Source organism: Hypanus sabinus, chromosome 6, assembly GCF_030144855.1.
Source record: "Hypanus sabinus isolate sHypSab1 chromosome 6, sHypSab1.hap1, whole genome shotgun sequence".
NCBI lineage: Eukaryota > Metazoa > Chordata > Chondrichthyes > Myliobatiformes > Dasyatidae > Hypanus > Hypanus sabinus.
The window spans coordinates 88468785-88496781 of NC_082711.1; the positions used below are offsets into that span (position 1 = coordinate 88468785).

The 27997-nt window shown below is 39.6% G+C and overlaps 1 protein-coding gene across 1 annotated transcript; it reads left to right on the top strand.

The window, feature by feature from the left end:
• Positions 1-1010: 1010 nt before the first annotated feature.
• On the top strand, positions 1011-27887 carry sem1 (SEM1 26S proteasome subunit). The gene is made up of 3 exons (XM_059972581.1): positions 1011-1162; positions 14049-14142; positions 27331-27887. The coding sequence occupies exons 1-3, from the start codon at positions 1087-1089 to the stop codon at positions 27371-27373; spliced, it is 213 nt and encodes a 70-aa protein (XP_059828564.1). The 5' UTR covers positions 1011-1086; the 3' UTR covers positions 27374-27887.
• Positions 27888-27997: the final 110 nt, after the last annotated feature.

Consider the following 27997-nt stretch of genomic DNA (forward strand, 5'->3'; position numbering starts at 1 on the left):
ATCTTTCAACATACGACAGTCCCGCCATCCAGGTCCAGGTGCAGGTCTGTGGGACTAGGCAGAAAAATGGTTCGGCACAGCCAAAAAAGGCTAAAGAGCCTGTTGCTGTGTTGTGCCATGGGTCTATAAAAGAGATTTGAGTTAAGTTTATTTACAGAGGATGGTGGATGCCTGGAATGCAATGCCAGCAGAAGTGGTAGGAATAGACACTAAAGCAATTTTTAGGTAACATTTAGACATATACATGTATAAACAGCAAATAGAGGGAAACAGGGCTTATTTAGGCAGGCTGGATTAGTTTGAACTGTCATCACAATCAGTGCAAACGTGAACCAAAGAGCCTTGCTTCTGTTCTATGTTCTGTTTTCTCTAGCTTTTCAACTGGCTCCATTCTCATTGTCCTGTCTCCCATTCATTTTGTAGCAGCTAAATAGCTAACTAGTGTGTCTTTGGAAGCAAGAATACCTGGGAGAAAATCAGAGACAAGGAAAACAACGTAAAACCAGAGCCACCTATGCGGTTACAGCACGGACTTTAAATCTGACTTGTTAATCGTGAGGTTTCCCCCCTAATTATTTAAAGAATCCAGAATTACGATTGCTTTAGAAATTTGTGTTTTGACTCTATTTCAGCCGATTTGCTTCGATATCTGGGAGTTAGAAAACTGAAAAGAATTAGAAAATGCATGAAACAGTGAAAGCAGACTTGGAAGATCTGTGATATATAAAAAACAAACTGCTGGAGGATCGGCACTTCCCCTGACACAGGATCTCTCAAACCTTAGCCTCCACAGATGCTACCAGACCAACTTGAGTTCCTCCTGATGCTTTTTTTTTTGCTGCATATTGTAGCATCTGCGATCTCTTGCATCTCATTAAAATGCCCTTATTCCGATGGGCAAATGATTTTGGTTAAAAAAAAACACCTTACGATCTGACAGGCCGGGCTCCTAGCAACAAGAGGGTAAAGGTTAGCCTACCTTGGGTACGATGGACCAGGCCACGCCCGCCGGTGAATGTGCGCTTGCGTGCAGAAAGCCAGTGACGTAATCCATCCCAGAGTTCAATGCTCGCATTGCGCTGAATCATGTCGGAGAAGAAGGCGCCGGTGGACTTGGGTTTGCTGGAGGAGGATGATGAGTTCGAGGAGTTTCCAGCGGAAGGTGAGAGTGGTTGGAAACAGCTGCGGGCGGGCAAGGGGTCGACACTTTTTGGCTGGCCTTCAGCCTCCCGGATCCTACCGCAGTGGGGCAGCGTGACATTTGGGGGCGGCGCTCCGCTCCGCACCGGTCGGGCATGAGCGGTAACGGATAGAGAGAGAGCAGGGCTGGGCCTGGGACTTGTCTTCCTCCTCACCTCGCCGCTCGGGTGGAGGCACAAGACACTGCAGACGTGAACAACAAACAAGTGCTCCTTTATGAGTCAGATGAGGTGCAACGAGGATTAGCGTTTGGGGTGAATGTTCTGTGACATAAGGTAAAGAGTTGGAGAGACTATGAGCTGTAGAATATGTTGACATCAAGGTCTGATTGAACCATTTACTGAACTGTGAGTTGTGTTACGGAGGCAGATGAGGTGAGAAAGTAAACTGTGATGGATGCAGCGAAAACTTAAAAGGAGATAAAAATGCTGAAAGCAATACAGCGATTTGAATAACTGAAAACCACGGACGTATAAGTACAGAATATAGACTAAAGTCATTAAAGACAGAATAAAATCAAGTTGCTGAAGCTACTCAATAGATCCAACATATCAATGGAGGGATAAATATTGAATGTGTTAGTTTGAAGAATTTTCATTAGCTCTAGGAAAAGCTGGAAATCAAGTATGTTTAAAGTGGGAAAGAAAAATGGGAATGCCTGTGAAGGGGTGGAAAACAAACGAACATAGATGTTTGTGCTGCAAATAAAATTATATCAAGTGGAAATCTTTGTGAGGGTGACTGCAGTTACAATTACTAAAGTGGAGTGAGAGGGCAAACAAGATCTGATGTTCATAGGATTGAATGTATGTGTGTGTGTATCAATCAAAGTTTTAAATTGGGAGCTCATATGTAGTGGGATCCATTAGGCGTTCATAACCTGGAGAAGGCCTATCTTACACTTTCGGGTGCAGCATACAGTCAGAGAGAGACATGCATGTGTAAACATACAAAGTGTGTTGAATATTTTTAGTGAGCTGTGGAGTAATGATAACCTTATGCTTTCTTTGTTTATAAAAGATAATACTGGGCATGCAATATTCATTGATACCTGGTGTACAGAAAATTTATGTAAAGTGAGATGGAGAGAGCAATATCGTTGAAGAATACACTATAGTGCTTGAGAGCAAATTGAAAGGAAGTACTAGTATACTTGGTATTGGTCTGCCCTAAAGAGAGGCAGCTTATCGTTGTAGAAGTAGAGGTTGTAGCAATTTCAGATAGATCAAAAGTATTAAAAGGAATAGACTGGCTCTGCTTGGACTTGATCCAGATGACACGCGCAGTGTTGGAAGTAGTTCTGTGGAGGACTCGGTGCAATTTTTTTGAAAATCCTCTGGAGGACACGAGTATGACACTTGTTTGCAAGTTGAAGTTGGTTGTAGGGGATTCACAGCCCGTTCCTTAGCCAGAGCCTACAGCAATTTAGACATCAAGGGAGAGAGGAAGAGGAGCCATCCGCAGTACCACCGATGCAGCAGAGAGGGCCTCAAGGTGGCTGTGGCTCGAGAGGGGAGCCATGGAGTCATGTGTAGCTAGCCATCTGGACACAAGCTGAGCTCTGATCAGCCCTGGCTGGGTCACCTGGAGAAAGGTGTATGATGTTGAAAGACCCGAAACACCCGATGATTCCAGGAACATCACTGATGTTGTGTCCAGAAGCATCAGTAGATGTATGCACTCAACAGTTTAGAAAAGCATATGAAGAGAATTATAGTTGGGAAGCCCTTTTAGAAGCCATTTTGAAGAGTATTAATACATACTTCATCACAGAATTCAAAATAGTCTGAAATGGGAGTAAACTATTTGGTTACTGAGCTACCTCTCTACTATTCAACAAGAAAATATTTGATCTTTTCTAACCATAAGAGGTTAGCCAGATTGAGAAATTTCAATGACAGCATTGACATTTATCAGCGGTAGAGAATTCCAAAGATTCAGCACACTTGAGTTTTAAAAAAACGTCCTTTCATTTTCATCTCTGCAACAACCTTGCCGTCAACATCAGTAAGACCAAGGGATCAGCAGTGGAAAGGTTGAACAGTTTCCAGTTCCTGGGTGTTGACATCTCTGAATATCTATCCTGGGTCCAACGTATTAATGTAATTATGAAGAAGGCATGACAGCAGCTGTATTTCATTAGGACTTTGAAGAGGCTTAACATGTCATCAAAGGCTAGCAAATTTCTACAGGTTTACAGTGGAGAGTATTCTAACTGGTTACATCACCATCTGGTATGAAGGGGCCACTGCACACGATTGGCAAAAGCTGCAGAAAGTTGCAAGTGAGCCAGCTTCATCATGGGCACTAGCCGCCCCAGTAAAGAGAACATCTTCAAAAGATGGTGCCTCAATAAAGCTGTAACCATCGTTGAGGACCCCCACCATCCAGGATAGGCTCTTATTGCTACCATCGAGGATGTGCAGGGAGCCTGAAGGTACACACTCAATATTTTGGGAACAGCTGCGTCTCCCCTCTGCCATCGGATTTCTGAATGGACAATGAATCCATGTACACTACCTCGCTACTTTTGCTCTTTTTGCATTACTTATTTTGTATATTTTTTCGTATTGTAATCTGTTTTTTATGTGTTGCATTGTACTGCTGCTACAAAAGAACAAATTACATGACATACGCCAACCTGATTCTGATGCTGTCTCTAATTCTAGCCAGGAGAAACATCCTTTTGTTATCTACCCTATGGAACCCTGTATGAATTGTAGTTGTCTGGAAGATGGGAGGGGGTCAGTGGTGTTTCACCAGTGTAAGAACCTCTGCTTTTTGATATATTAAAGGTTAGGCATGGGTATGTGCTGTGAGATTTCAAAATTTTCAAGGTCACCCCCATGCTCAGAGATCTGGGCAAAAGTTAACTAATGGTCAGGCTGCATATGACATTTAATCCTCAAGTGAGAAGACCACATTGAGAGGAAATGAGAGAATATACGCACCATTTTGAAGGGTGTTCAGGAACACTGACCTGTCTGCATAGCCATATAATTATACTGCACAGAAACAGGCCTTTGGGCCCAAGTAGTCTAAGCCTTTCTGAGATAGTCACATTTGACTGTGTTGTCCTTTATCCCTTTAGGTCTTTCATATTATTGTACCCTCCTCTATTTCCGATAGCAGCTCATCACCTATACTCACCACCCTCTATGTGAAAAAACTTGTCTCTCAGATTCTCTTTAAGTCTTTCCCTTCCACCTTTGTGTGCTTTCTAGCTACTCTGGGGTTGGGGGGGGGGGGTGGAGAGGAGGGAGAATGATTATAGCCATTCATCTTATCTAGGCCCCTGATGATTTTTATAAATCTCTAGTCACCCCAGCCACCTTAGTGTCTCCTAACCCAGGCCTGCCAGTGCTAGCAACATCCCTGTTAATCTTTTCTGCCCCCTCAACAGCTTAATTACATTCTTGCTCTAACTAGGCTATCAGAAATGTATACAATGTTCCAAGTGTGTCCTTACCAGCATCTTGTATATGTAACGTCATCCCAACTGTAGTTCTTAGTGCCCTGCTCGGTGAAGAGAAATGTGCTAAATGCTGCGTTCACCATTTTGTCTACCTGTGTTTTAATCATTGCTGAAGAACAGGGAACACAGCAGACAATTTATGTATAGGACCTCAGAAACACTAATAAAATGGTGATCAAATAATGTTTGTGTGACATTGAAAATAACCATTGGTCTTAGGACTCCAAGGAGAACTTCCTGAATCTTTAAAATAGTACTTTGGAATCTGTTACCATTCACCTGACACCAGAAGAGGCCTCATCAGGGTTTTTAAAAGGAACTGGATAAGAAGTTGAATGGAAGTAATTTGAGTGACTAAGGAGAAAAAAGGCAGGAGAATGGGACTGAATTAATTACAGTATAAAAGGGCAATTTGGGGACTTGATGGGCCGAGGAACCACAGCCTGTGTGGTAATAATTCTGGTTCTAAGAATTGAACCCACAGCTTACAGACTCCATTTACCAACTGAGCAGCAGCTGATGCCTAATAAATACCATCAAAGCACATTTTAATTTGCCATTTATTTCCCTGTTGTTATTGGGTCCTGCTGTGCAAGTTGAGACCCTTTGTCAGGACTGACTGAAAGGAAAGATAGTAAGAGATTTGAAAGTAGGAGGGAGAAGGGGGAAATGCAGAATGATAGAAGACCGGAGGGGGTGGGATGAAGCTGAGAGCTGAAAAGGTGATTGGCAAAAGGGATACAGAGCTGGAGAAGGGAAAGGATCATGGGACAGGAGGCCTAGGGAAAAAGAAAGGGGGAGAGGAGCACCAGAGGGAGATGGAGAACAGGCAGAGTGATGGGCAGAGAGAAGGAAAAAAAAGGGGGGAACTAAATATATCAGGGACGGGGTAAGAAGGGGAGGAGGCGCATTAACAGAAGTTAGAGAAGTTGATGTTCGTGCCATCAGGTTGGAGGCTACCTAGCTGGTATACAAGGTGGTGTTCTTCCAACTTGAGTGTAGCCTCATCTTGACAGTAGAGGAGGCCATGGATAGACATATCAGAATGGGAATGGGATGCAGAATTAAAATGTGTGGCCACTGGGAGATCCTGCTTTCTCTGACGGACAGAGAAACGGTCTCCAGTTCTGCGTCAGGTCTCACCAATATCTAAAAGTTCACACCGGGAGCACCGGACGCAGTATACCACACCAGCTGACTCACAGGTGAAGTATCACCTCACCTGGAAGAACTGTCTGGGGCCGTGAATGGTGGTGAGGGAGGAAGTGTAAGGGCAGGTGTAGCACTTGTTCCGCTTACAAGGATAAGTGCCAGGAGGGAGATCGGTGGGAAGGGATGGGGGGGGGGGGGGGACAGGGACACATTTTAATTCTGTGTTTAAAAAACACAGGGAAAAAAACCATTTCTTTCTCTCATGTTTTTGGTCACTACCAGTCTCTCCCTCCATGCTGTGTTTTTATATTTACCAGTAATTTTATATGGAATTTCATAATGTACAGCACAGAAACAGTACTCCTTCAGTATTATACCCTTTTAAATGAACAAAATATGTTCCAAGTTTATCAGTTATAACAAGAAAAATGTGGTTTTAGTACCTTGGGACTATCTACCTGTATAATAAATATTCACTCCAACTTTGTTTCTAGTGGCTGTGCCAATTTTACATCCATGCTGGTAAGGCTCCTTAATCTTTAATTTGGTAGTTAGCCTGTCATGCTGCACTATCAAATACCCTTTGAAAGTTCAATCTGCATGGACTGCATAGATACAGCATCGAAATGGGCCCTTTGGCTTATTGATATCATAACAACATTTAACTACCTATTTGCGCTAAGCCTATATTAATCCCATTTTTATTCACTCCTCTTTCTTTTAAACCCCCCCCCCCCCCAACCCCACGCTGGATTCTATCACTTACTTACACTGGGAACTGTGTACGCTGGCTAATTAACCAGCAACTTGCACGCCTTTGAGATGTGGGTGGAAACCAGAGCACCCAGAGGACAGAGAAGACCCACTCAGTCACAGAGAACGTGCACATTTCACGCAGACAACATCTGAAGTTGGAATTGAACTCTGGGCCCTGGCTCTGTGAAGGAGCAGCTACCCATCACATGCAGGAAGTAATTATTAATCTTCCATAACAGCCTTGGCTCATAGTTTATCATGTTTGTCTCCATGCCAAAAGTTGGAAGATAAGAAGTGAAACCAGGAATTGTCCTTGGTGCCCGTTACTGGCTCAGTCCTCCAGTAAAATAATGCCTGTTCATTGACTGCCTTAATATCCAAATACCTGTCCATCTGTCTTCATTATACAACGAGACTATACCTCTACCATCCTTTTTGATAAAGGTTTACTGTGCTACCCTTGGAATGAAGAAATTTATTTTCACCTCAGTCCTGAATGACAGCACCTTATTTTGAGATTGACTCCTGCCAGGGGAGACACAAACTCTCTGTCTTATCAAGCCCCTTGAGATTTTTTTTAATTCTTCAAGATAATCTCTAATTTTTCTAAACTCCAAAATGTTTAGAGTTAATCCGTTTAGTTTCTGCTTGTAAGATAATCCCAGAAAGGGTTCAGACTACTCCAGGTTGACATGCCAGTGTATACTGTATTGTCTCTCAAGAAAAAGACCCTTTTTGGCTTTGTTAATTGATAAAAGATGCCCTGGCATTACTTAAGGAGCAAGCATGTTTTCCAGGGGAGCTGGGCAATATTTATCCCTGAAGCAAAAACCTTTTATTTCATTCTTTTATTTCATTGCTGTGTGTATGACATTGATATGCACAAATTTTTTGTTGTTCCTCTCCATTACAATAATAAATTCAATTTAATTGCAGAGCAATTCAAGTTTTTTTGTGTAAATTGACTTCAACATCTTCAATATTGATAGTAAGCATTCAAAATACAAAAAAATTAATTTATTACAAAAGTGCATTGTTCTTAGAATCATAGAACATTGCAACATAGAAACAGGCCCTTTGACCCATCTAGTCCAGGCCAAACTACTAATCTGCCCAATCCCTTCAACCTATACCCAGATCAAAGCTCTGCATACTCTGCCCATCCATGTACCGAACGAGGTGTTGAAATCAAACCTGTATCCACTGCTTCCACTGTTACCTCATTCCACATTGTCACCGTCCTTTGAGTGAAGTTTACTCTTAACCCACAATCTCTAGTTCTAGTTTCACCCAGCCGCTGTAGAAAAAGCCTGCTTGCCTGTACTCTTATCTGTGCTCCTCATGATTTTGTATACCTCTGTAAAAGCTTCCCTCATTTTCCTAAACTCTAGGGAATAAAGTCTATTCAACATTTGCCTATAACCAAGGTCAAGTCCTGACAACACCCTTGTAAGTTTTCTCTGCATTCTTTCAATCTTATTTATCTTTTCTGTAGGTATGTGACTAGAAATTCATATAATACTCCAAATAGGATCTTACCAACATTTTACATAACTTCCAACGTAGCATTCTAACTCCTGTACCCAAGACTTTGATTTATGAAGGTCAATGTGCCCAAAGCTCTTTTTATGGCCCTATCTACCTGCAACTCCACTTTTTAAGGAATTGCAGATCTGTGTTCCCAGATTGTTTTGTTCTACTGCTCACTGTGCAAGCTCTACCCAGGTTTGTCCTCACTGCCCACGACTTCCCCAGTTTTGGTGTTATCAGCAAATTTGGTGATCCAGTTTACCACATTATAATCCAAATTGTTGATATAATGCAGATGACAAAAACAAAGGACCCAACACTTAGTCCTGTATAAACCAATGTTAATCATTGTCATTGTTGGATTCTGATGTTTTTGATCCAAGGTTCTTTCAGAAGTCAAAGAGGCATAAACCTTGTTGTTTCATGATCGTTTTAAGTGCTAATTGGAAAAGAACAGTGACAGGTGCAGAGATCAGTAGCTAAGAACAAAGAATGGGGAAAAGACTAAAAGATGGCAAGACAGCATTGTCTGCTATTTTTATACCACAGATTAGAAATATTCCATTCAAATTTGTAGATGAGAGTTAACCAGTCAAATAGCCCATATAGAAAGAATGCGTTGGCAAGAGATGCTTCTAGATTCATATTAATGTACCCACTTGGGGGGGGGGGGGGGAGACACACTAAGCAATTTCATAAACATACTATGACCACTAGGTAACATCAAAAGTTAAATATATTTGGGTATTTATAGGAAATACAAGCAGGAAATTAATTGTTAAACTACAAAGATAATGACAATCAACAGTCTAATCTAATACAGGCAGTCCCCGGGTTACGTACGAGTTCCGTTCCTGCGTCCGTCTTTATGTCGGATTTGTACGTAAGTCGGAACAAGTACAACCGGTATTATTTAGCGTCAGTCAAACGTTTGTCTTGGTATATAGTATATATTTTACCTTTCTATGTATATAAAACATATATATACTTAAGAAATGTGTGTATTCTAATAATTAAACCACTGCGTTGCTTAGTAATAATTGTAGCTTTCATCAGGGCAGGGCCTTTCACATGCTCCATTATTCTTACCTTATCCGTTATCCTTTAAAATTGTTCGGATGGTTGGCCGACTGTAGCCTACTGCTTTTCCAATGACCGATGGCATTTCACCTCTTTCCAAACGCTTTATTATTTCCATTTTATTTTCAATTGTGTTCGCTTCCCATCAATGGAACAGAAACACTGTGGGCAGCAGGTCCCGACCTGCGCCAGCTCCTGAGGTCTGCTGGGTCCTAAGGACCACAGCACTGAATTCCCCGGGTCCTAAACTGCACCGCACTGAGACAGGTTAAATTGGACAAGTGGGGGCTGTGCTGGGTTTGGGTATTTGATCCTCCACAATATTCTATGTGGGAATTCAAACAGAAGTTGGCAGTGTTTTTATGAGGTTGAGTTGCGAGCTCGCCATCAACCTGGCACGGGAGTCACTGGATCGGCACCAACCCGACATGGGAGCAATCTGTCACTAAATTGAACTCGGGAACCTCCGTTCTCTAGCCTGGTGCTGATCTGACTGCGCCACCAGCCGACCAGAACGGGGGGGTGGGGAGGGCAGGGTCATGGTGAATCTTACTAAGAAAAATTTAAGCCAAATACAAAGTTAAACACTCAACACGGTGTCAACAGCAATGACTTAAAATGGCAGACGGCGTCGTGATCCGACTTAAAATGGCGGACATCGTTCTCCTTCCTTGGTTCGTACGTACGAGTTGTCCGTAAGTCAGACGTTCATAACTCGGGGGCTACCTGTAGTTCTCTCTTTGATTTTGAATCAAACATTAAGAATCATTACATCTGAAAATTCAGAGGCAGAAGGATTTGTAGTGTCTATGGTAAATATAAAATTATCAAACTACCTAAATTTTGAAAATATTAAAGGCTATATATTCTTCAAAGTATTCATAGCATTATGTCTTTGCTAGGCAGATTAATAGGCTCACATGAGTTTCAACTCTTAATGATCCACCTTATACAAGTAAAAATGTTGTAAATTATTGTAAGGCATATCAAAACAAATAACATTACTCGTAGTATTGAGTATCCCCAGCTTCCGAGACTTAATTGAATCCCATCAATGAAATCTCATCTATCAAACAGATGTCTTTTAAGTTATTGAATATGATTAACCAAGTCAGTTTGGACTCGTCAGGTATCCAAGAACAACACCCCTTGCCTATAACTGCACGTGTTTCCCCTTAACTGCATTCCAGTAGGGCATAGTTTATGCAGTTATACTTGTCTAAGTATAATTGATCTAATGCCATCTGATTTTGAAGAACCATCTTGCACATGGTGACTATTTCAGTTGTTATTTTTCTCAAGAAATAAGCAGTGTCATCGCTTATACTTTCTAAAGCTACAGTGACATTTTTAATCTCTTGTGCTCTTTTCGACATCTTAAAATGGAAATAAATCGATCTCCTGAAATTTCTCATTTACTTCTAGATGTGGGAGGTAAAGGTAAGGTCTGTGTAAGAAAGACAATAGCAAGATCCTACAATAGCATGGAAGAGATTTGAAGTCTTCATTTCCACACATAAAGTATACATTGTTTCAGGAACTTAGTCCACTCATTACTCAGCAACAGCCTTGTTGAATTGTAATGTTTTTCTGATGGGAGTTGTCAATGAAAATTCCAGAGTCATTCTTCTATTTAGGACAAGTATAATTGTATAAACTACTGGAATGCTACATTGTGAACTCAAGCAAAAGGCAGCTTTTATTAGTGAAAATGAAAGAATTTTAACAGCTTTGTCATGAGCGTTAGATGCAGATATAGAGATGTCCCAGGAAAAGACATGAATAGAGTCAGATATGATAAGAGTCCCTAAATCATGCTGATTATATATACACGAATGATCTAGTTTAAGATGGTATATGGGGGGCATAATCATTGTGTACTTGGGTCTTCCTTGAGAATAATGAATCATAGGCATAATGTCAACATAGCCATTGCTGGAATATTTAAGATGGAGGGCATATGTTTGTTCTGAATGTGCAGGGATGCCTAGCATTGGTGAATATTTCAGAGTGTGTGGTACATATTGAGATGCCCAATAACCAGAGGCACTAACAGCATCAGCAAATTCATGTGGTACTCGCAAGTATACTTTGAATCATCTCAACTGGAAAATTGGCAGAATTTCTGAATGTTAACAAATGATATTAGAATAAACTCATAATGCCCAGTAGCTGTTGATTCTGTTAGAAGTTTTCTGGCTGATTAGTGATTTGCTTACTGTAGCCCAGCAGCGTAGCACTGGGTCAGAGGTTACTAACACATTAACCACAACGCTAGATGTCTTTGTTGGGTACCACTTTACCTCGCTTGCAGTGGTTGACGTGTGTTGACTTTTGCCGCTGAGTTAGTAATTAATAACACTTGATAAGGTCCTTCCCATTAAGCTCCCAGTGGTTCCTTGTGTGGTTTCTTAATGAGAATGTATCAGCCTCTCTGAGACCAAGAGCTCCCAACAGTGACATAGGATGCCCTCAAATGGACTTAATTTAGTTTTCCTGTTTGGGGTTGCTCTGATCTTGCAAAAGACCGCTGGCCATGGTATGCCTTCCTCATGATGCTTATTATTGTTTGATTCCATTCATTTGTTCAATTTGTCCTGATGACTCTGGGTTTGTCCTGACAAACTCAGTGAAATGTGTTCTTTGGTCAGAGTCGGTGTGACATGGCAGTCCCGATTTAGGAATCGACTTGATCATAGTTTTTGCTCTGTGTGTGTGTGGCAGTGGTTTTTCTTGCTGGAACAACTTCCACCCATCTTGAAAGCTTGTCCACTATTACCAGTATATTTGAATATCCTTGACACTGGCAAAGTAATGTAGTCCACTTGTAAGTGTAAAAATGGATCAGGTGAGGCAGGAGCACTTAATTGTGGCAGCTTTTCCACTACTCCAGGATTTATTTTCCGGCTTGTCGTGCATCTGTCAAACATCTGTAAGGCTTGTGCCCTGAATGTTGGATTTCACAACCACAGGAAGAATCTGTTGATCATCCTTTTCACTACAATGCATCCTAGGAAGCCACGTGGTTAGAGCTACTAGCCTGATTAGTGCCGTAACTCCATGTTCCATCACTGTTTAACTCCCCACCATTTTCCATCCAGAACCACTTTTCTTGTTTAGAGCTTTGAGCTTGCATCTCTGGAACATCTTGTATGTGTGTCTGATACAGATTTCAACTCAGTTTCCATAATTTCATTTGTTGGGTTCATGGTATATGTTCTCATATTTTGAATTCTTTGACCATTAAACTTTAATTTCTTTCCATGCAGCCTTTTCTGCAAGTTCATCTGTGAATACATTTCCATGTCTTTCCATTGTAGTCATTTGGGGTGGCTTTTTCATTTTAGTACGACAACTTCTGATATCAATTGTGTGTCATTAGTGAGTTCTTGTACTAATTGGCTAGCTTTGATTGGGGTTCCTGCAGCTGTAAGAAATTCTCGATTTCCGTAGGTTTCCAAAATCATGAATGACTCCAAAAGCATGTCGAGAATTAGTTTAGATATTAGCTGATCCTTCTGTTACCTTGCAGGCTTCAGTTAGTACCATTTGAATTCCCCTCTCAGTCATTGTGGAGTCTTCATCATACAAACCTTAGGTAGTGTAATAACCACCAATATGCGGTTGATCTCCAGGTTCTTGAGTTAAGACTGCCATCATGTATTTCTCATTTACATACAGGGTAGATGATTTTCCTGTGTCAGAGATTCTGAAAGCAGGTGCAGTATACAATGTGGTCTTTAAAGTTTGAAACACTTTTCAGTTCATTAAGAGTCACAAGGTCGTCTGAGCACTTACTGCTTTCAGCAGATTGTTGAGCGGTTGAGCAATAGTTGACGGATCTACCACTATAGGGGTTAGTTTGTCAATACATCAATTAGCTCTGTAATAGATTGTCAGTCTCCTTTCATAGATTTCATAAGTCCTGCTTGCCTTCACTCCCTTAGTCTTTATTGAAGCAAGCTGTGACATAACTGCCAATCTTCTTGTTTCATCACTGTTATCCTCACTTGAGTCACGAGGAGTTATTGTAGAGTCCATGTCATGCCGATCCTGTAATTCCTCAGTTTAGGTGGTGTTACTGTGCTGGAGTAAAGTCTGATGTAGAGGGTATTTCCCAAGTAGTAAGTGCCATTGGCTGGGCTGTTCCCTTGAAGTTCCTGCAGATTCTTTGATTTTGTTTCAATCTGCTTTAGCCCGATACACTGCACTTCACTTTGTCCACTATCTCAAATTATTGTTAAATTGCAACTAAAATCTTAATGCGTTGTTCTTCAACTTAAGTTTTCTTTTGCATTCCATTGACTTGCATGTATTTAAGTATTTACTTATCCTCTGGCTTGCACGTATTCAATTCTTACAGATCTGTTTTTTTCAAAATAGCAGCTTAGTAACTTCCTCACTCCAACTTTCATCCAAAGAACTAGGCTTTCTCTCAGACAGTTTGGAATTAGAAAAGCTCTTATCTCTTTTGTTTGTGTGCTAAAAATTTCTACTTAATCTATTCACTAAAATTTTCCACTTCACCTGCAAGTCTTCCAAGTCCGTAAATCTTTGCAACTATCCTTGTCAATGGTGTAAGATTGTTGGATTCTGATGTCTTGATCAAAGGCTCTTTTGGAAATCAGAAAGTGGCATAAAACTTGTTACTTCATGATCATTTTATTAAGCATTAATAGAACAGACACTTGGAAACAGTAACAGGAGCAGAGGTTAGTAGCTAAGAACAGGGAAAAGACTAAAAGTTGCCGTGGCAGTATGGTCAGCTGTTTTTATATCATGGGTAAGAAATGTTCCATTCAAATTTGATATGTGGATACAATTAACTGTTTTTCTTTGTTTTTCTCTGTTGTAGGCTGGACAGGTTTAGATGAGGATGAGGATGCACATGTCTGGGAAGACAACTGGGATGATGACAATGTGGAGGATGACTTTTCGAACCAGTTAAGGTAAAATTCACCACTGACTATTCCTGGGTAATGAATGCCAAACCATATGTTTATAACACATACAAACGAGCTGGTGTCCCATTAGTTGGGCATTCATAAGTAAGGTTACATAAGGATAATAATCTATAGTAACATGAAACATATCAAGGGGATATGACATAGTAAGAAAATTTCATGGTATCGGTAAAAAGCGTGTTGAAGCCATCATCTGTAAAGAGTCGGAGGACTTTTCTGTTATAACCTGGGAGAACAGATCACACATGAAAATTACACTGAGGAAAGATTGGTTTTATAATCAAAAATATTCATAATCCTCAAGGTCATAAAACACTGTATTGCCGATTTTACAAAATTCATGTGTGCATTTCACTTAAGAATTAGTTAATGTATTGGACCTTTCCCCTGGTAATTGTATTAGAAAATTAGAATTGGAGAGGGTGAGATGTAATGTAAAGTAATGGAGTATGTTTTCCCTCGACACTGGGAGTGGCTGGATTTTTCTGGTCATTTAACATAGTAGGTGACACGGTATTGGTTAGTGTAAAATTAAATATAGCAATAGGATATGGGATAGGAAGAGAATTACAGCACTAGCTACCTGTTTTCAATTCCGCTGCTCTCCATAGGAAGTTTGTACACCCTGTGGCATAGGATTAGAATTACAGCGCCAGCGACTGGGTTTCAGTTCCACTGCTCTCTGTATGGAGTTTGTACTTTCTCTCTGTGACTGGTTGGGTTTCGTCTGGGTGCTGCAATTCCTCCCACATTCCAAGGACATTTGGATTGTAGGTTAATTGGTCACATGGGTATAATGTTATTGGGCCAGAAGGGCCTGTTACTATGCTGTATCTCTCTAATTAGAATTGACCATTAAAAATGGATGATACGTTATTTAGGAGATAAGACCATAAGGTATAGGAGCAGAAGTAGGCCATTGGGCCCATGGAGTCTGCTCCGCCATTCAATCATGGGCTGATCTGGTATAGAGAGAATGAATGAACAATGTGCCTCCATTGAATTTAAATAAGAACAGACCAGGTTAGTGTTCTTGTGTGCTGTGAGACTTTTAATTTTAATTGTAGAGCAGATCAATTTCTTTATATCTTCATGTCCAGTTGTATAATTGGTGTTGGGGTAAGGTGTTTCTAGATTGGAGCATCTTGTTATTTGGGGTTGTGGAAATGTTGCTTTCTTTTATGGTGATAGCAGCTGTTTAATTGAGAAGACTCATTGTTTTATAAAATCTAATTAACTTTATTGCTTGGAAAAACTTGTCATCCCTTTATCTGCAACTCCTGGTGATCTTTTGTCATAATGTAGCTAGAACTGTCTTATCAAATGGGTTATTCAGCATTAATGGAAATTGGGAGTTAATTTCAGTATTTTTCAGTGACGAAAACTGGTGACAAAACTGTTGATTTTGTACTTTCACTTAAGACATTTGAACTGGGTGCAAAATCTCAGTAAATTCGCGGGTAGTTTTTTCTTAATGTAAAGGTAAATTTGCTTTTTTATTTGAAAGACATGGCTCTGATTGATTTTTAAAGTAATTAATCTTGGATTGGAATTTTCTACCAGTAATAATAAATGGCTGTTTCCTGAACTTCAGACCAAGTGATAGGTCTCTAGAGATTGAGGATGGAGTGATGAAATATATCTCCTGTCCAGTCAGAGAATTGTTTATCTATTTTGATCTAAAAGTGAAAGAGAGAGTACACTGTGTGCATTGTTTCTCCTCTACAGTATTTCTCTTCAGTGAAAACTGCATGTAATTTGTCATTTTGAGTTACATTTCCCCAAGACATTTCAATTTTTAAAAGTATTTTCACATTTGTAATCAGGTTATAATATTTCATCTGTAAATATTTTTATTTATTTTAAACTCAGTTGAAGTCTAGACTCTTGATTCAGAAAGAATGACTTGACTTATTTAGGTAACTTGTGGTACGAATGAACAGAGGTATCTAACTTAGTTTGGCCACTACTTTAATTCCAGCATATACAGTTGCCAGAATCACTTTCTGAAACCTTTGCAATGACCTGTTTTTCTGCGTTAGTCACTCATAAAATGTGGTGTGATCTTTATCCAAGTCACAATATTAGGCAAACACAATCTGCCTAAACTAATAACACACAATCAATTGTATTTTTCATGTCCTTATTTAAGGATTAAATAACAATTTTTCATTGTTTAATCATTCACAGTCCAGGCTGGAGAAAGTATGTGCACCCTTGTATTTAATAACTGGTAGAAACTCCTTTAGCAGCAATAACCTCCACCAAATATTTCCTGTAGCTGCTGATCATACTTTCACAACAATGAGAAGGAGTTTTAGACCATTTCTCTTTTTTAAAAAAAACTTTCAGTTCATCAATATTTTTGGGATACCTTGCATGCCTAGACCTCTTCAGGTCATGCCACAGCACCTCAATTGGGTTAAGATCTGGACTTGGACTTAGCGATTCCAAAACACAAATTTTCTTCTTTTTAAATCATTCTGTTGATTTACTCTTGTGTTTCGGTTCATTGTCATATTGCATAATCTAACTTCTATTAAGCTTCAGATGATAGACATTCTTAATACAATTTTGAATTCATTGTTCCCTCAACAATTGGCAAAATGTCCAGGCCCTAAAGCTGCAAAGCAAACCAAACCAAACCGTGGTGCTCATTCCACAATGCTTCACAGTTGGGATGAGCTTTTGGTGTTGGTGTGCAGTGCCCTTTTTCCTCCAAAGATAGTGACATGCATTTCTGCCAAAAAGTTCAACTTTTGTCGCTCCCCACAGAACATTGTCCCAAAATTATTGTGGAACATCCAGGTTGTCTTTTGCAATCTTAAGATGTGCAGCAATGTTGTTTTTGGAGAGCAGTGTTTTCCTCCATAGTCTCCTTCCATGAACACCATTCTTGTTCAGTATTTTTCTTATAGTGGACACATGAGCAAAGACTTTACCAAGTTCTAGAGATTCTGCAGGTCTTTTGCTGTTACCTGTTCTTTCTCACCTCATTCAGCATTGCATGTTGTGCTCTTGGTGTGATCTTTGCTGGATGCCCACTCCTAGAGAGAGTAGCAACAGTATACTGAATTCCCTCCATTTCAAGACAATTTCTCTTGCTGTGGACTGATGAACGCTCGGGTCTTTAGCAATGCCTTTTCCAGCTTCAAGCATCTCTACAATTCTTCCAAGGTATTCTAAAAGTTGTTTTGATCAAGGCATTGTGCAGCCAAACAGATCTTTCTTGAAGAGCAGGCTCTGTCAGTAACCTGACTTTGTGTGTCTTTTTTTTATATAGGGCAGGGCACCTAAGCAACCCACACTTCCAATCTCACTTCATTGATTGGAATACCTGCCTCCAAATAGCTTTTGTAGAAGACATTACCCCAGAAGTTCACATACTTTTTTGAACCTAGAATATGATTGCTTAAATGGTGTACTCAGTATTGACAAGAAGTACAATTATTTGTGTTATTAGTTTAGGCAGATTGTGTTTGTCTGTTATTGTGACTGACAAAGGCAGACCACATTTTGAGTAAGTAATGCAGAAAACCAAGTAATTGTAAAGAGTTAACAAACTTTTTCTTACAACTGCATGTACTACTTCTGTCCTTCGAAAGCTAACAGATTTATTCCACAGTGAAACTTCCTGCTCAACCTAAGTTATTAAATCCTTTTCCCCACAGCAGCTGCCTCATTGTTTATTTCTAGCATTCTATAATATTTCATATTGTTAATGATCTTGGGTTATTCTGTGAACACGTATTTTTTTCATGCTTTCTATTGTCATTGACATGTTTTGAGTTGAGGATTCCTGCTATTGGATCCAGCTGTTTAATTCTTAGATTCAACTGTTAATTGCTTTTTTGTAGTTTAATGATTATCTGCTTCTATTTCTTGTAAGTACTTATATAGAAGTAACTGCTTACTATGATTCCTAGTTGGTATAGTATGCACAACAATTTAATATGCCTCTGGTGACTCTACCAGGTAAACTGGAAAGCTTCAGAAGCTGATTTGTTTTGCATTAAGTGAATAAGCATTTTCACATTGGTTAACTTGGTACTGCAGTATTGAATAAGTGTTTTCTAATTGGTTTATTCTTATCTATAGATTTGAATAGAATTTTCCATGTCTCTATGGGTATAAAATAGTTAAACACAAAGCAGCACATCTTAATCTTCAGCTTCTTTCTCCTCTTCAAGTAGTAGAGGTATATCACAGTTTGTTTCAATTTCCCTTGTTTTATCAACTCCTAATGAAATGATCCTGAAGCAAGTCTTGTGCTTCGTTCCTGATTTCTAAAAGAACCTTGGATTTAAATCCTAGAGTCTATCACTGTCATCTTTGCAATTTCTTTAACTATCTTCTAATTTGTCTTACTATATGTATTTAAGTAGTCAGTTTGAATCCAATCTGCTAAATTTATTTGAACAAATTACAGCCTAGTTTGTTAAAATTCCTCCTGCTCCACCAGTGGTAGGATCTGAAAATTCATATTTGTTTCATCAGCCCCTAAGAAGTCCTTGATCCTGAAGGCAGTCAAGCTGGGAAGAAGGGGTATAGTGTTAATAAGAAAATACAGATTCTTCAAGGGAATTGAGTGGAGAGCTTGTTCATAAGAATGTCCCAGACAAAGCCATGGCTATACATTGCAAGCTATATGTTGAACCGTTCTAGTCCTTGTGTCAGAAGTGCTATTGTCAGAAGTTGTCATTCGATGAAATTGTAAAAGTTGCACTGGTAGGTTAATTAGTTACAGCTTGGTATAAGTTATGGTTTGACCATCAGAACAAGGAGGTACCATTGCGCACCGTCCATGTCTCTCAATGACCCCTTGGTCACAGTATCTGAAGGTGACATTTGGGCTGCCTTTAAGGGAGTGAATCCAAGAAAAGCACCTGGTCCGGCCAGTGTCCCTGTCTGAGTACTGAAGACCTGTGCCGACCAACTGGCTGCAGTATTCACAGATATCTTCAATTTCTCACACTGGCAGCATGTAGTACCTAGCTGTGTGAAGCAGACCTCAGTCATATTGGATCCCAAGAGCATGGTACCACATGCTCTATTGCCTAGTGGCACTTGCATCCACAGTGATGAAGTGTCTTGAGAGGCTGATGTTGAAACATGTCTGAATGACAGCTTGGGTCCACTTCAATTTGTCTACTGAAGCAACACGTCTCATTGGCTCTTCACACAACCCTGGAACATCTGGACAGCAAAGATACATACATCAAGATGCTCTTTATCAATTACTGCTTGGTGTTTAACACCATCATCCCCTCAAAACTAATCAGTAAACTGTAAGACCTGGGCCTCAATACCCCTTGTACAATTTCCTCATGCATAGACCCCAGTCAGTTTGGATTGGCAAAACATTTCCATCAGTGAAGGAGCACCTCAGGAATGTGTGCTTAGCTTCTTTCTCTATTCACTTTACACTATGACGTGTGGCTAAGTACAACTCCAACACCATGTACAAGTTTGCTGATAACACCACTTTTGCAGGCTGTATTGAAGGGGGTAATGAATCAGCATACAGGAGGGTGATTGAAAACTTGGCTGAGTGGTGCAATAACAACAATCTCTCACTCAATGTCAATAAGACCAAGGACCTGATTGTAGACTTCAGGTGTGGGAAACCAGAGCTCCATGAGCCAGTAATTATCAGAGGATCAGAAGTGGAGAAGGTAAGTAACTTTAAATTCCTGGGTGTCGCTGATTCACAGGACCTGTCCTGGAACCATCACATAAAATATTTGTAAAGAAAGCACGACTGTACTTCCTCAGGAGTCTGCAGAAGTTTAGCGTGTCATCAGAAACAGTGGCAAACTTCTATAGATGTGTGGTGGAAAGTGTGCTGACTGACTGCATTACGGCTTGATATGGGAACACCAATCACAGATAAAGCCCTCCCAACCATTGAGCACATCTACCTGAAATGTTGCCATAGGACATCAGTATCCATCATCACCACCATGCTCTTCTAGCTGCTGCCATCAGGTAGAAGGTACAGGACCTTCAGCACTCACGCCACCAAGTTCAAGGACAGTTACTACCCCTCAACTAACAGGCCCTTGAACAAAAAGGGGTAACCACTCATTTAAGAACTTTGTTATATTGTGTTTCATGTTGGTTATTTATTGCTATTTATATCTGCATATGCACTGTTTACAGTTTAGTTACTGTTCTATAAATTTGCTAAGTATGCCTGCAGAAAAAGAATCTCAGGATTGTATGTGGTGACATATATGTACTCTGATAATAAATTTTACTTTGACTTTGGTTAGTTTTAGGTGTTGGTTAGATCTTAGCTAGAAATAGTTAATACAGATTCAAAACAAGCCAAGCCTGCCACACTAGTGAGTTTTGACCTATAGTATTCTACACACAAATCTTTATGTAAAATGCCGAACCATGTGTCAATCTCCTTGGTCTTTTAAATAACAAAGTTTTGCACTACAATGCTGTTTTTAAGATGAAATTATATTAATGCAAATAAAAGGACCTCAATTGAATGACTGCTCACCATCACATGAAGTGTGAAATCATCAGAGAATGTTGCTATTTATCAGCCTACCTTATCAGTGTATTAGTCTAAATGATCAATATATTTTCATGTTTATTTTATACTAAATAAACTTTATTGTTTAAAGATACTTTCATAAAAATTATCTAGGCCATGCATAGACTTTTGCACTTAGCCTAGGTTAGGTCAACACTTAAATTAAAATCGCATTCTTATAAATGTCCGTGCAGTCTGTTTTCTGGATAGCTTTTCATCAACTTCACCAGAACTTTTATGGATTGAAGTCACAGACTTGAGTAAATTTTTAGGTTTGTTAGCCTTGAATAGACCTCTTTTGTCCACTTGCTTGTTTGTATGCCTGCCTTCTCTCATTCAAAAAGTGTGAATGAAGAAGGTGAAGCTTCTTTAGCTGGAGCAGGAAAACAATTTTGTTGCTCAGCAGGTTTCAAAACATTTTTTAATTGTTAGAAACTTTTGCCAGGTAAATGGGACTTCTCTTTGCATAAGTACCAGAAGAACAAGAGTTAATTGCACTTGAACCTTTAAGTTGTGCATATAAAATTTCTTAAACTTTGCAAGTTTGCTGAATGAATTTTCCTGAGTAATTAAAAAAAATAATTTCTTCCCTTCAAGTATTAATGGCAATGGGTGAAAAAGGATAAGCTATTATTGAATAGTGGAGCAGACTGAATGGACCAAATGGCATAATTCTGTTCCAATGTCTTGTGGTCTAATCTCTTCTGAAATTCATTGGAATCAGGAATAAGATGATATACCCTGTGCTGAAATTCTGAAGTTTTCCAAACAGTGGAGCTCTTGTGTATGTTCAACAATACAGAATTAACCAGAATCAAGACTCTCTCTTGCCTCAATTCATGTTTTAGTCCACTTCTATGATTTGACTAAGAAATAGTTCTTAGCTATATTTAGAACTCAAGAAGTTTAAAGTTAATTTTCGGATGTACATTATTGCCCAAACTTTATTACCCTGGAGAAGTTTGTGAGCAATGGCATTAAACTACTAAAGTCATTTTGGTGAGAAGGCACTATACAATCTTAATTGTAGGATATTCCAAGACATAGCAATGAAGAACTGAATATTTGTGTCCACGTCAGTATGGTGTATGACTTGAGGCTGATTTATACTTCTGCGTATGGGCTACGACATAGGCCTGATTTATACTTTTGCGTATGTTGGTGTGTCTGCGTCGCTCTGCAGTTCACCACCAAAATGCTAGTTGACTGTGGGGTTTCTATGCCACTGTGTTGAGTTTCTTTGTGAGAGACCTGGACAAGGAAATGCATTTCAAATATTTTTGGATGTCGGCAGGTAGATTTGATGATTTGGTTCATCGTCTCCAATCATTTATTTCGCATTGGTGTACGTACAGACATGACAGAGAAGAAGCTACCGGAAATGCGATGCTACCAAGTGGACCAGTCAGTTGTGCGGTCTGCGTCGCCACGATGTGTGAGTTACTTTTTGGGGAGGTGCACGACACCTTATGGCATAGGGTACGCGATACCTATGGTGTAGATTCGACGCAGAAGTATAATTGAGGCTTTAGAGAGCAACCTGCACAAAGCAATGTTTTTCTACATTGCTGTCCATGGTTGTAGTTTGGGGGGTGTGCCACTGGAGAAGCTGGGCAAATAACTGCAGCATATGGTGTATACTGCAGCCTCCTAGCAGCAGTGTGGATGGGGTTCCAATCAAGTTGATGCTTTGGTCTGATTTCAATCTTCTGTTATCAGCACTACAAGAACCCAGGCTATTCTATCCCATGCATGCATGTAGATGGAACAAAAGCCTTGTCATGTCAGGAAGTGAGTCTGTGACCTTTTGTGACCATCATATTTAATGATTAGCTTTATTTGTCATATGTACATTGGAACATAGTCAAATATGCCATTTACATCAGTGACCAACACAGTCTGACTGGGTGCTTGGGACAGCCCACAAGTGTTGCCACGTTTCTGACATCAGCATAGCATGCCCACAACTTACGAACCTGAATCCATACGTCTTTGCAATGTAGGAGGAAATTGGACTACCTGGAGGAGACCCACGCAACAGGGAGGGAATGTACCACTCCTTACAGGTAGTGGTGGGAATTGAACCCTGATTGGTGAATGCATTATGCTACCGTGCCACCCAGTATTATTGATGTGGTTGGTCCAGTTGCATTTTGGAGGCTGGGAGGGACTCGGTGATAGTATTCATTGAATGTTAACGTCGGGTAGGGTTCATTAGCTGGACTCTAATTATTATCTGGCACTAATGTGGCATGATTGTCCTGAGGAGGTCCTGGGACTGACAATCAAAGATATCTGTCTTTGTGTGAGGTACGATTCCAGGGCACTGGAGTGTTTTTCCTTTTGATGCCAGTTGATTTCAGGTTTGTCGCAGTGCCTTTACATCATATTCAGCCAAATTCTGCTTTGAGCTTCCAATTCATCTCTCTAGGCCAACACTGTGATACTGTTAGGAGTCAAGTAATCCATGTACCCAAACTGGGCATCTGTGATGAGTAAGAGCTGCAACTTGGTGATGGCTTACATCACTTTAAAAATCAACTGATGGTTTTTAATTACTCAGAATATGTTAGTTCTACATTTTTGCGAATAGCCTGTATTTGGACCAGAAGGTGCCAGTTTTATAACTAGATACAGTTATATATTGCAGTTCTGAAATATAGGTATTCAGCTGGGATGTTGTCTGTTGCATTGTTTGCAGCTGGTTTTTACTTTCATATTTATCCAACACCTGAATTCAGTACATTAATTAAGGCAGTGGTGTCTTATGCCACTTTTACTGCCCTATCAACCTTGGTAGCCATCTTCTGGGAGTGATGAACCTCATGGGAGGCTCATCCAGGCGTTTTTTTTTGTATGTGTGTATATAAACACACACCCCCGCTTTCAAAAATCGATAGATTCTGGCATTGTACCGGATGACTGGAAAGCTACAAATGTTACTCTACAATTTAAGAAGGGTAGAAGGCAGCAGAAAGGAAACTATAGACCCGTTAGCCTGACATCAGTGGTTGGGAAGTTGTTGGAATCGATGGTCAGGGATGAGATCATGGTGTACCTGTTTGGCACATGACAACATAGGCCAAAGCCAGCATAGTTTCCTGAAAGCAAAATCCTGCCTGACAAACCTACTGCAATTCTTTGAGGAAATTACAAGCAGGGTAGACAGAGGAGATGCAGTAAATGTGGTGTACTTGGATTTTTAGGAGGCCTTTGACAAGGTGCCGCACTTGAGGCTGCTTAGCAATGATAAGAGCCCATGGAATTACAGCGAAGTTACTAGCATGGGTGGAGCATTGACTGATCAGCAGAAAACAGAGTGAGGATAAAGTGATTCTATTCTGGCTGACTGCCAGTTACCAGTGGAGTTCCACAGGGGTTGGTGTTGGGACCACTGCTTTTTATGATGTAAGTCAATGATTTGGACTACGGTATTAATGGATTTGTGGCTAAATTTGCCAATGATACAAAGATAGGTGGAGGAGCGGGTAGTGTTGAGGAAACAGAGCCTGCAGAGAGACTTGCATAGTTTAGGGGAATGGACAAAGAAGTGGCAAATGAATACAATGTTGGAAAGTCTATGGTCATGCACTTTGGTGGAAGAAATAAACAGACAGACTATTATTTAGATGGGGAGAGAATTCAAAATGCAGAGATGCAAAGGGACTTGGGAGTCCTTGTGCAAGATGCCCTAAAGGTTAACCTCCAGGTTGAGTTGGTTGTGAAGAAGGCGTTCATTTCTAGAGGTATAGAATATAACATCAGGGATGTGATGTTGAGTCTTTATAAGACACTTGTGAGACCACACATGGAGTGTCGTGTGCAGTTTTGGGCTCCTTATTTTAGAAAGGATATACTGACATTGGAGAGGGTTCAGCGAAGATTCATGAGAATGATTCCAGGAATGAGGGGGTTACCGTATGAGGAACATCTGGCAGATCTTGGGCTGTATTCCCTGGAGTTCAGAATGAGGGGGGATCTCATAGAAACATTCCAAATGCTAAAAGGCCTGAACAGATTAGATATGGTAAAGTTATTTCCCATGGTAGGGGATTCTAGGACAGGAGGGCACGACTTTAGGCTTGCAGGATGTTTATTTAGAACTGAGATGCGGAGAAATTACTTTAGTCAGAGGGTGGTAAATCTGGAATTTGTTGCCATGAGTGGCTGTGGGGGCCAAGGCATTGTGAGTATTTAAGGCAGAGATAGATAGGTTCTTGATTAGCCAGGGTATCAAATGGTCTGGGGTGAAAGCAGGAGAGTGGGAATGACTGGAAGAATTAGATCGACCCATGATTGAATGGCAGAGCAGATTCGATGGGCTGAATGGACGACTACCGCTCCTCTATCTTTTGGTCTTATGGTCTTAACATGAATTTTGCTGTCTACTGTAAAGTCAACTGCATGCATTCCAATCATTGGCACTTTAAAATGCCATAAAAATTTACAAAAATAAATATATTATTACAAAAGGAATAATGTATTATTCTTCACTGATTTTAGAAATCTGATGACAGGGGATGGAAGTTGTTCCTAAAACATTAAGTATGGCACTTGTACCTCCTCCTTGATGGTAGTAAAGAGAAGAGGGCATGTCCCAGATGCTGACCATCCTTAAAGATGGATGGTGCTTTGAGGCATTGCCTCTTGAAGATGTCCTCCCATAAGGTCTGGGGACCTTTTATCGAGTACTTTCATAACCTTCCTCTTGACTAGGGTTTTTTTTCTTATCGGTCCCTTGCTTTCAGCTCCTTTTTTTATCTGGTAGAAGGCATTATTATCCTCTGTTGCTGAGTGTATTCACAGTCTGGGAGTTTGGCTGTCCTGACTTATACTCTCTATATTGTGTTGTGGTTGGTCTGGAGTTGCTATTGTTTTTTCTTGTGTTGTGGGGCTTGGGGAGGACACTAAGCTTACTTGTCTTTAATTTAGGTGCTTTTTTTGTTAAATTCTCTTCCTTTGTAACATATTGTTATTGTTTTAATTTTGCACTGTTTTAATGTTCCTCATTGGGATTTGGGGTTTTTAATTTGTAAAATGTTTTGAAAAACTAATAAAAAAAAATTTAAAAGAAGATGTCCTCAATGGTGAGGATGGCTGTGCCTGTGATGAAGATGGCTGAGATTGCAACACTCTGTAGCCTTTTTCCATCCTGCACGTTGGAGCCTCCATATAATGTGGTGATGCAACCATTCAAAATGGTGTCCATCGTACATTTATAGAAATTTGCAAGAGTCTTTGACATATCAAATACCAAAACTTCAAACTCCTAACAAAGTAGAGCCACAAGCTTGCCTTCTTTCTGATTGTATTAATGTATTGGCCCCACGGTAGATCCTCTGACTTATTGATGCCAAGGAACTTGAAGGTACTCTTGCATTCCACATTGAAATTGAGATGGAACATCACTCACTACTTGGGTGGGGAAGCGGTGTGACAATGTTAAAATAACCTTTTTTTTATATTACAGCTGTGGCTTGTTCATGAGTTCTGTGAGAGTGAAATCATAGAATCTTGCATCATAAAAGAAAATTTTATTATGTCGTCCTGATGTGAAATTAACTAGTTAGTTTCAGCCTTAGTTTTTTTAAAATATCTTATTATGGACCAGCAGTTTTTCTCTGTTTTTGTAATATTTGAAAGATGCTGCTGAATCTCTTTCCAAAAGTATATAATGCACTCCATGTTTCAATTCTACATCTAGCTTGATTGTTGGAAAATTAATTTATATATGTATTGGATAATGTCTCTGTATCTGTGTAATTAAAATTTACATTTATCATATCTCAGAAATAAGGTAAACAACTTTTTTGGTAATGCAGAACAGAATGTTTATCAGAAATCAATGGTTTTCAAAGTTATGAGCAATCTAGAAAGAATTTAAAATGTATGGGTTCAAGATATGCAACCAAATTTGTGATAATTAGCACCCAGAAGTTTTCATGGTTTATTAACATTTCTAAAACTTACTCTCCCATTTATTACGGTTAGCTATTTTGAAGCAGATGTTCCTGCAAAGTCCACCCTCTACCATATTAATATTGAATTTTGTTTTTGTCTTGTCATTTATCCAGCGGTTTGAAGGTCCATGTTTTGTCTTGTGTTTTCCTGATACCCAGACCTCTTTCACGAAATGACTTTCAGCAGTTCCTTGGGTAACAAAAATCAAAACTAAGGCAGATGTTTCAAATTAAAATGTTTGCCTTAGTTCTTGTTAGCAGTTAAGTAAGCAGTGCTTTTATACCTGTCCTTGAACTACACAGATGAGAAGATCATAAGGGGATGCTTTGCATTATGGTACACTGCTGCATCATAATTTAATAAATTCTGTTCATTGGCAGGCATAAAACCTTTTTTTAGCTAAACTAAATATGTGATTATTGCAATGAGCTTGCCAATGAAATCTTGAAGAAAGCATTGTCCACACCTAAGAAGATTAGAAAAAATAATTCCAGGCTGAATATTACCTGCAATTCTGCAAAGCTGTACTAATGAAAAGATGTGAAGTCAGGGTGGGATTAGTTACTGTGGCGGAAGGAAATAGAATCTTGGAACTATGTTTATTATTTATCCTGGATCTTTAATATTCTCTTAGCAAATTAATGTTATTTCATGTTTTTCAGAGCTGAACTAGAAAAATTTGGATACAAGATGGAAACTTCATAGCTGAATCAATACTACAGGATGTGAATGTTTTGAAGATGTAGAACAAGAGAACCCTGTGTAATTAAAATAGTTGTGGCTGAAAACACAACTTTGTGGAGAATGAAAAGTTGCATAAAATTCTGTTGCAAAGGACAGTTTTTCTCTGACTTTTGTTTTATTTTCCTAAAATAAATTCTGTATTTAAATTTTCTATTCTTGATAATGCTCATAATCCCAAAGAATTGGGCTGCAACTCTGGACAAACTCAAAATTGTACTCCTTTCACCCAAGTTCATGGTTGATGTAGAAAGAGCAACAACTTTGGATTTCAAGTGATACTCTTAGTATTTTTGTCATCTTTTAAATGATGAGTTCTGAAGTAGGCTGGGTCATAAATGCCATTTCAAATAGAACTTTAAACTTTATATGACTTATTTTTTGTGTCATTTAAAATTGAGCAGCTTATTTGAAATTACCTTGAACAAGAGGCTGAGTATTCAGCTTTAAGAAAATAAAATTTAACTTGTTGAATGTGCTTTTGGATACTTTGTGTTTCAACCTTCTGTTTAACATATCTACCAAATGGTTTGACTTTGCCTTAGTAGTAGTACTTAAAGTTCTAAAATATAGGTGGCATGTAGACTC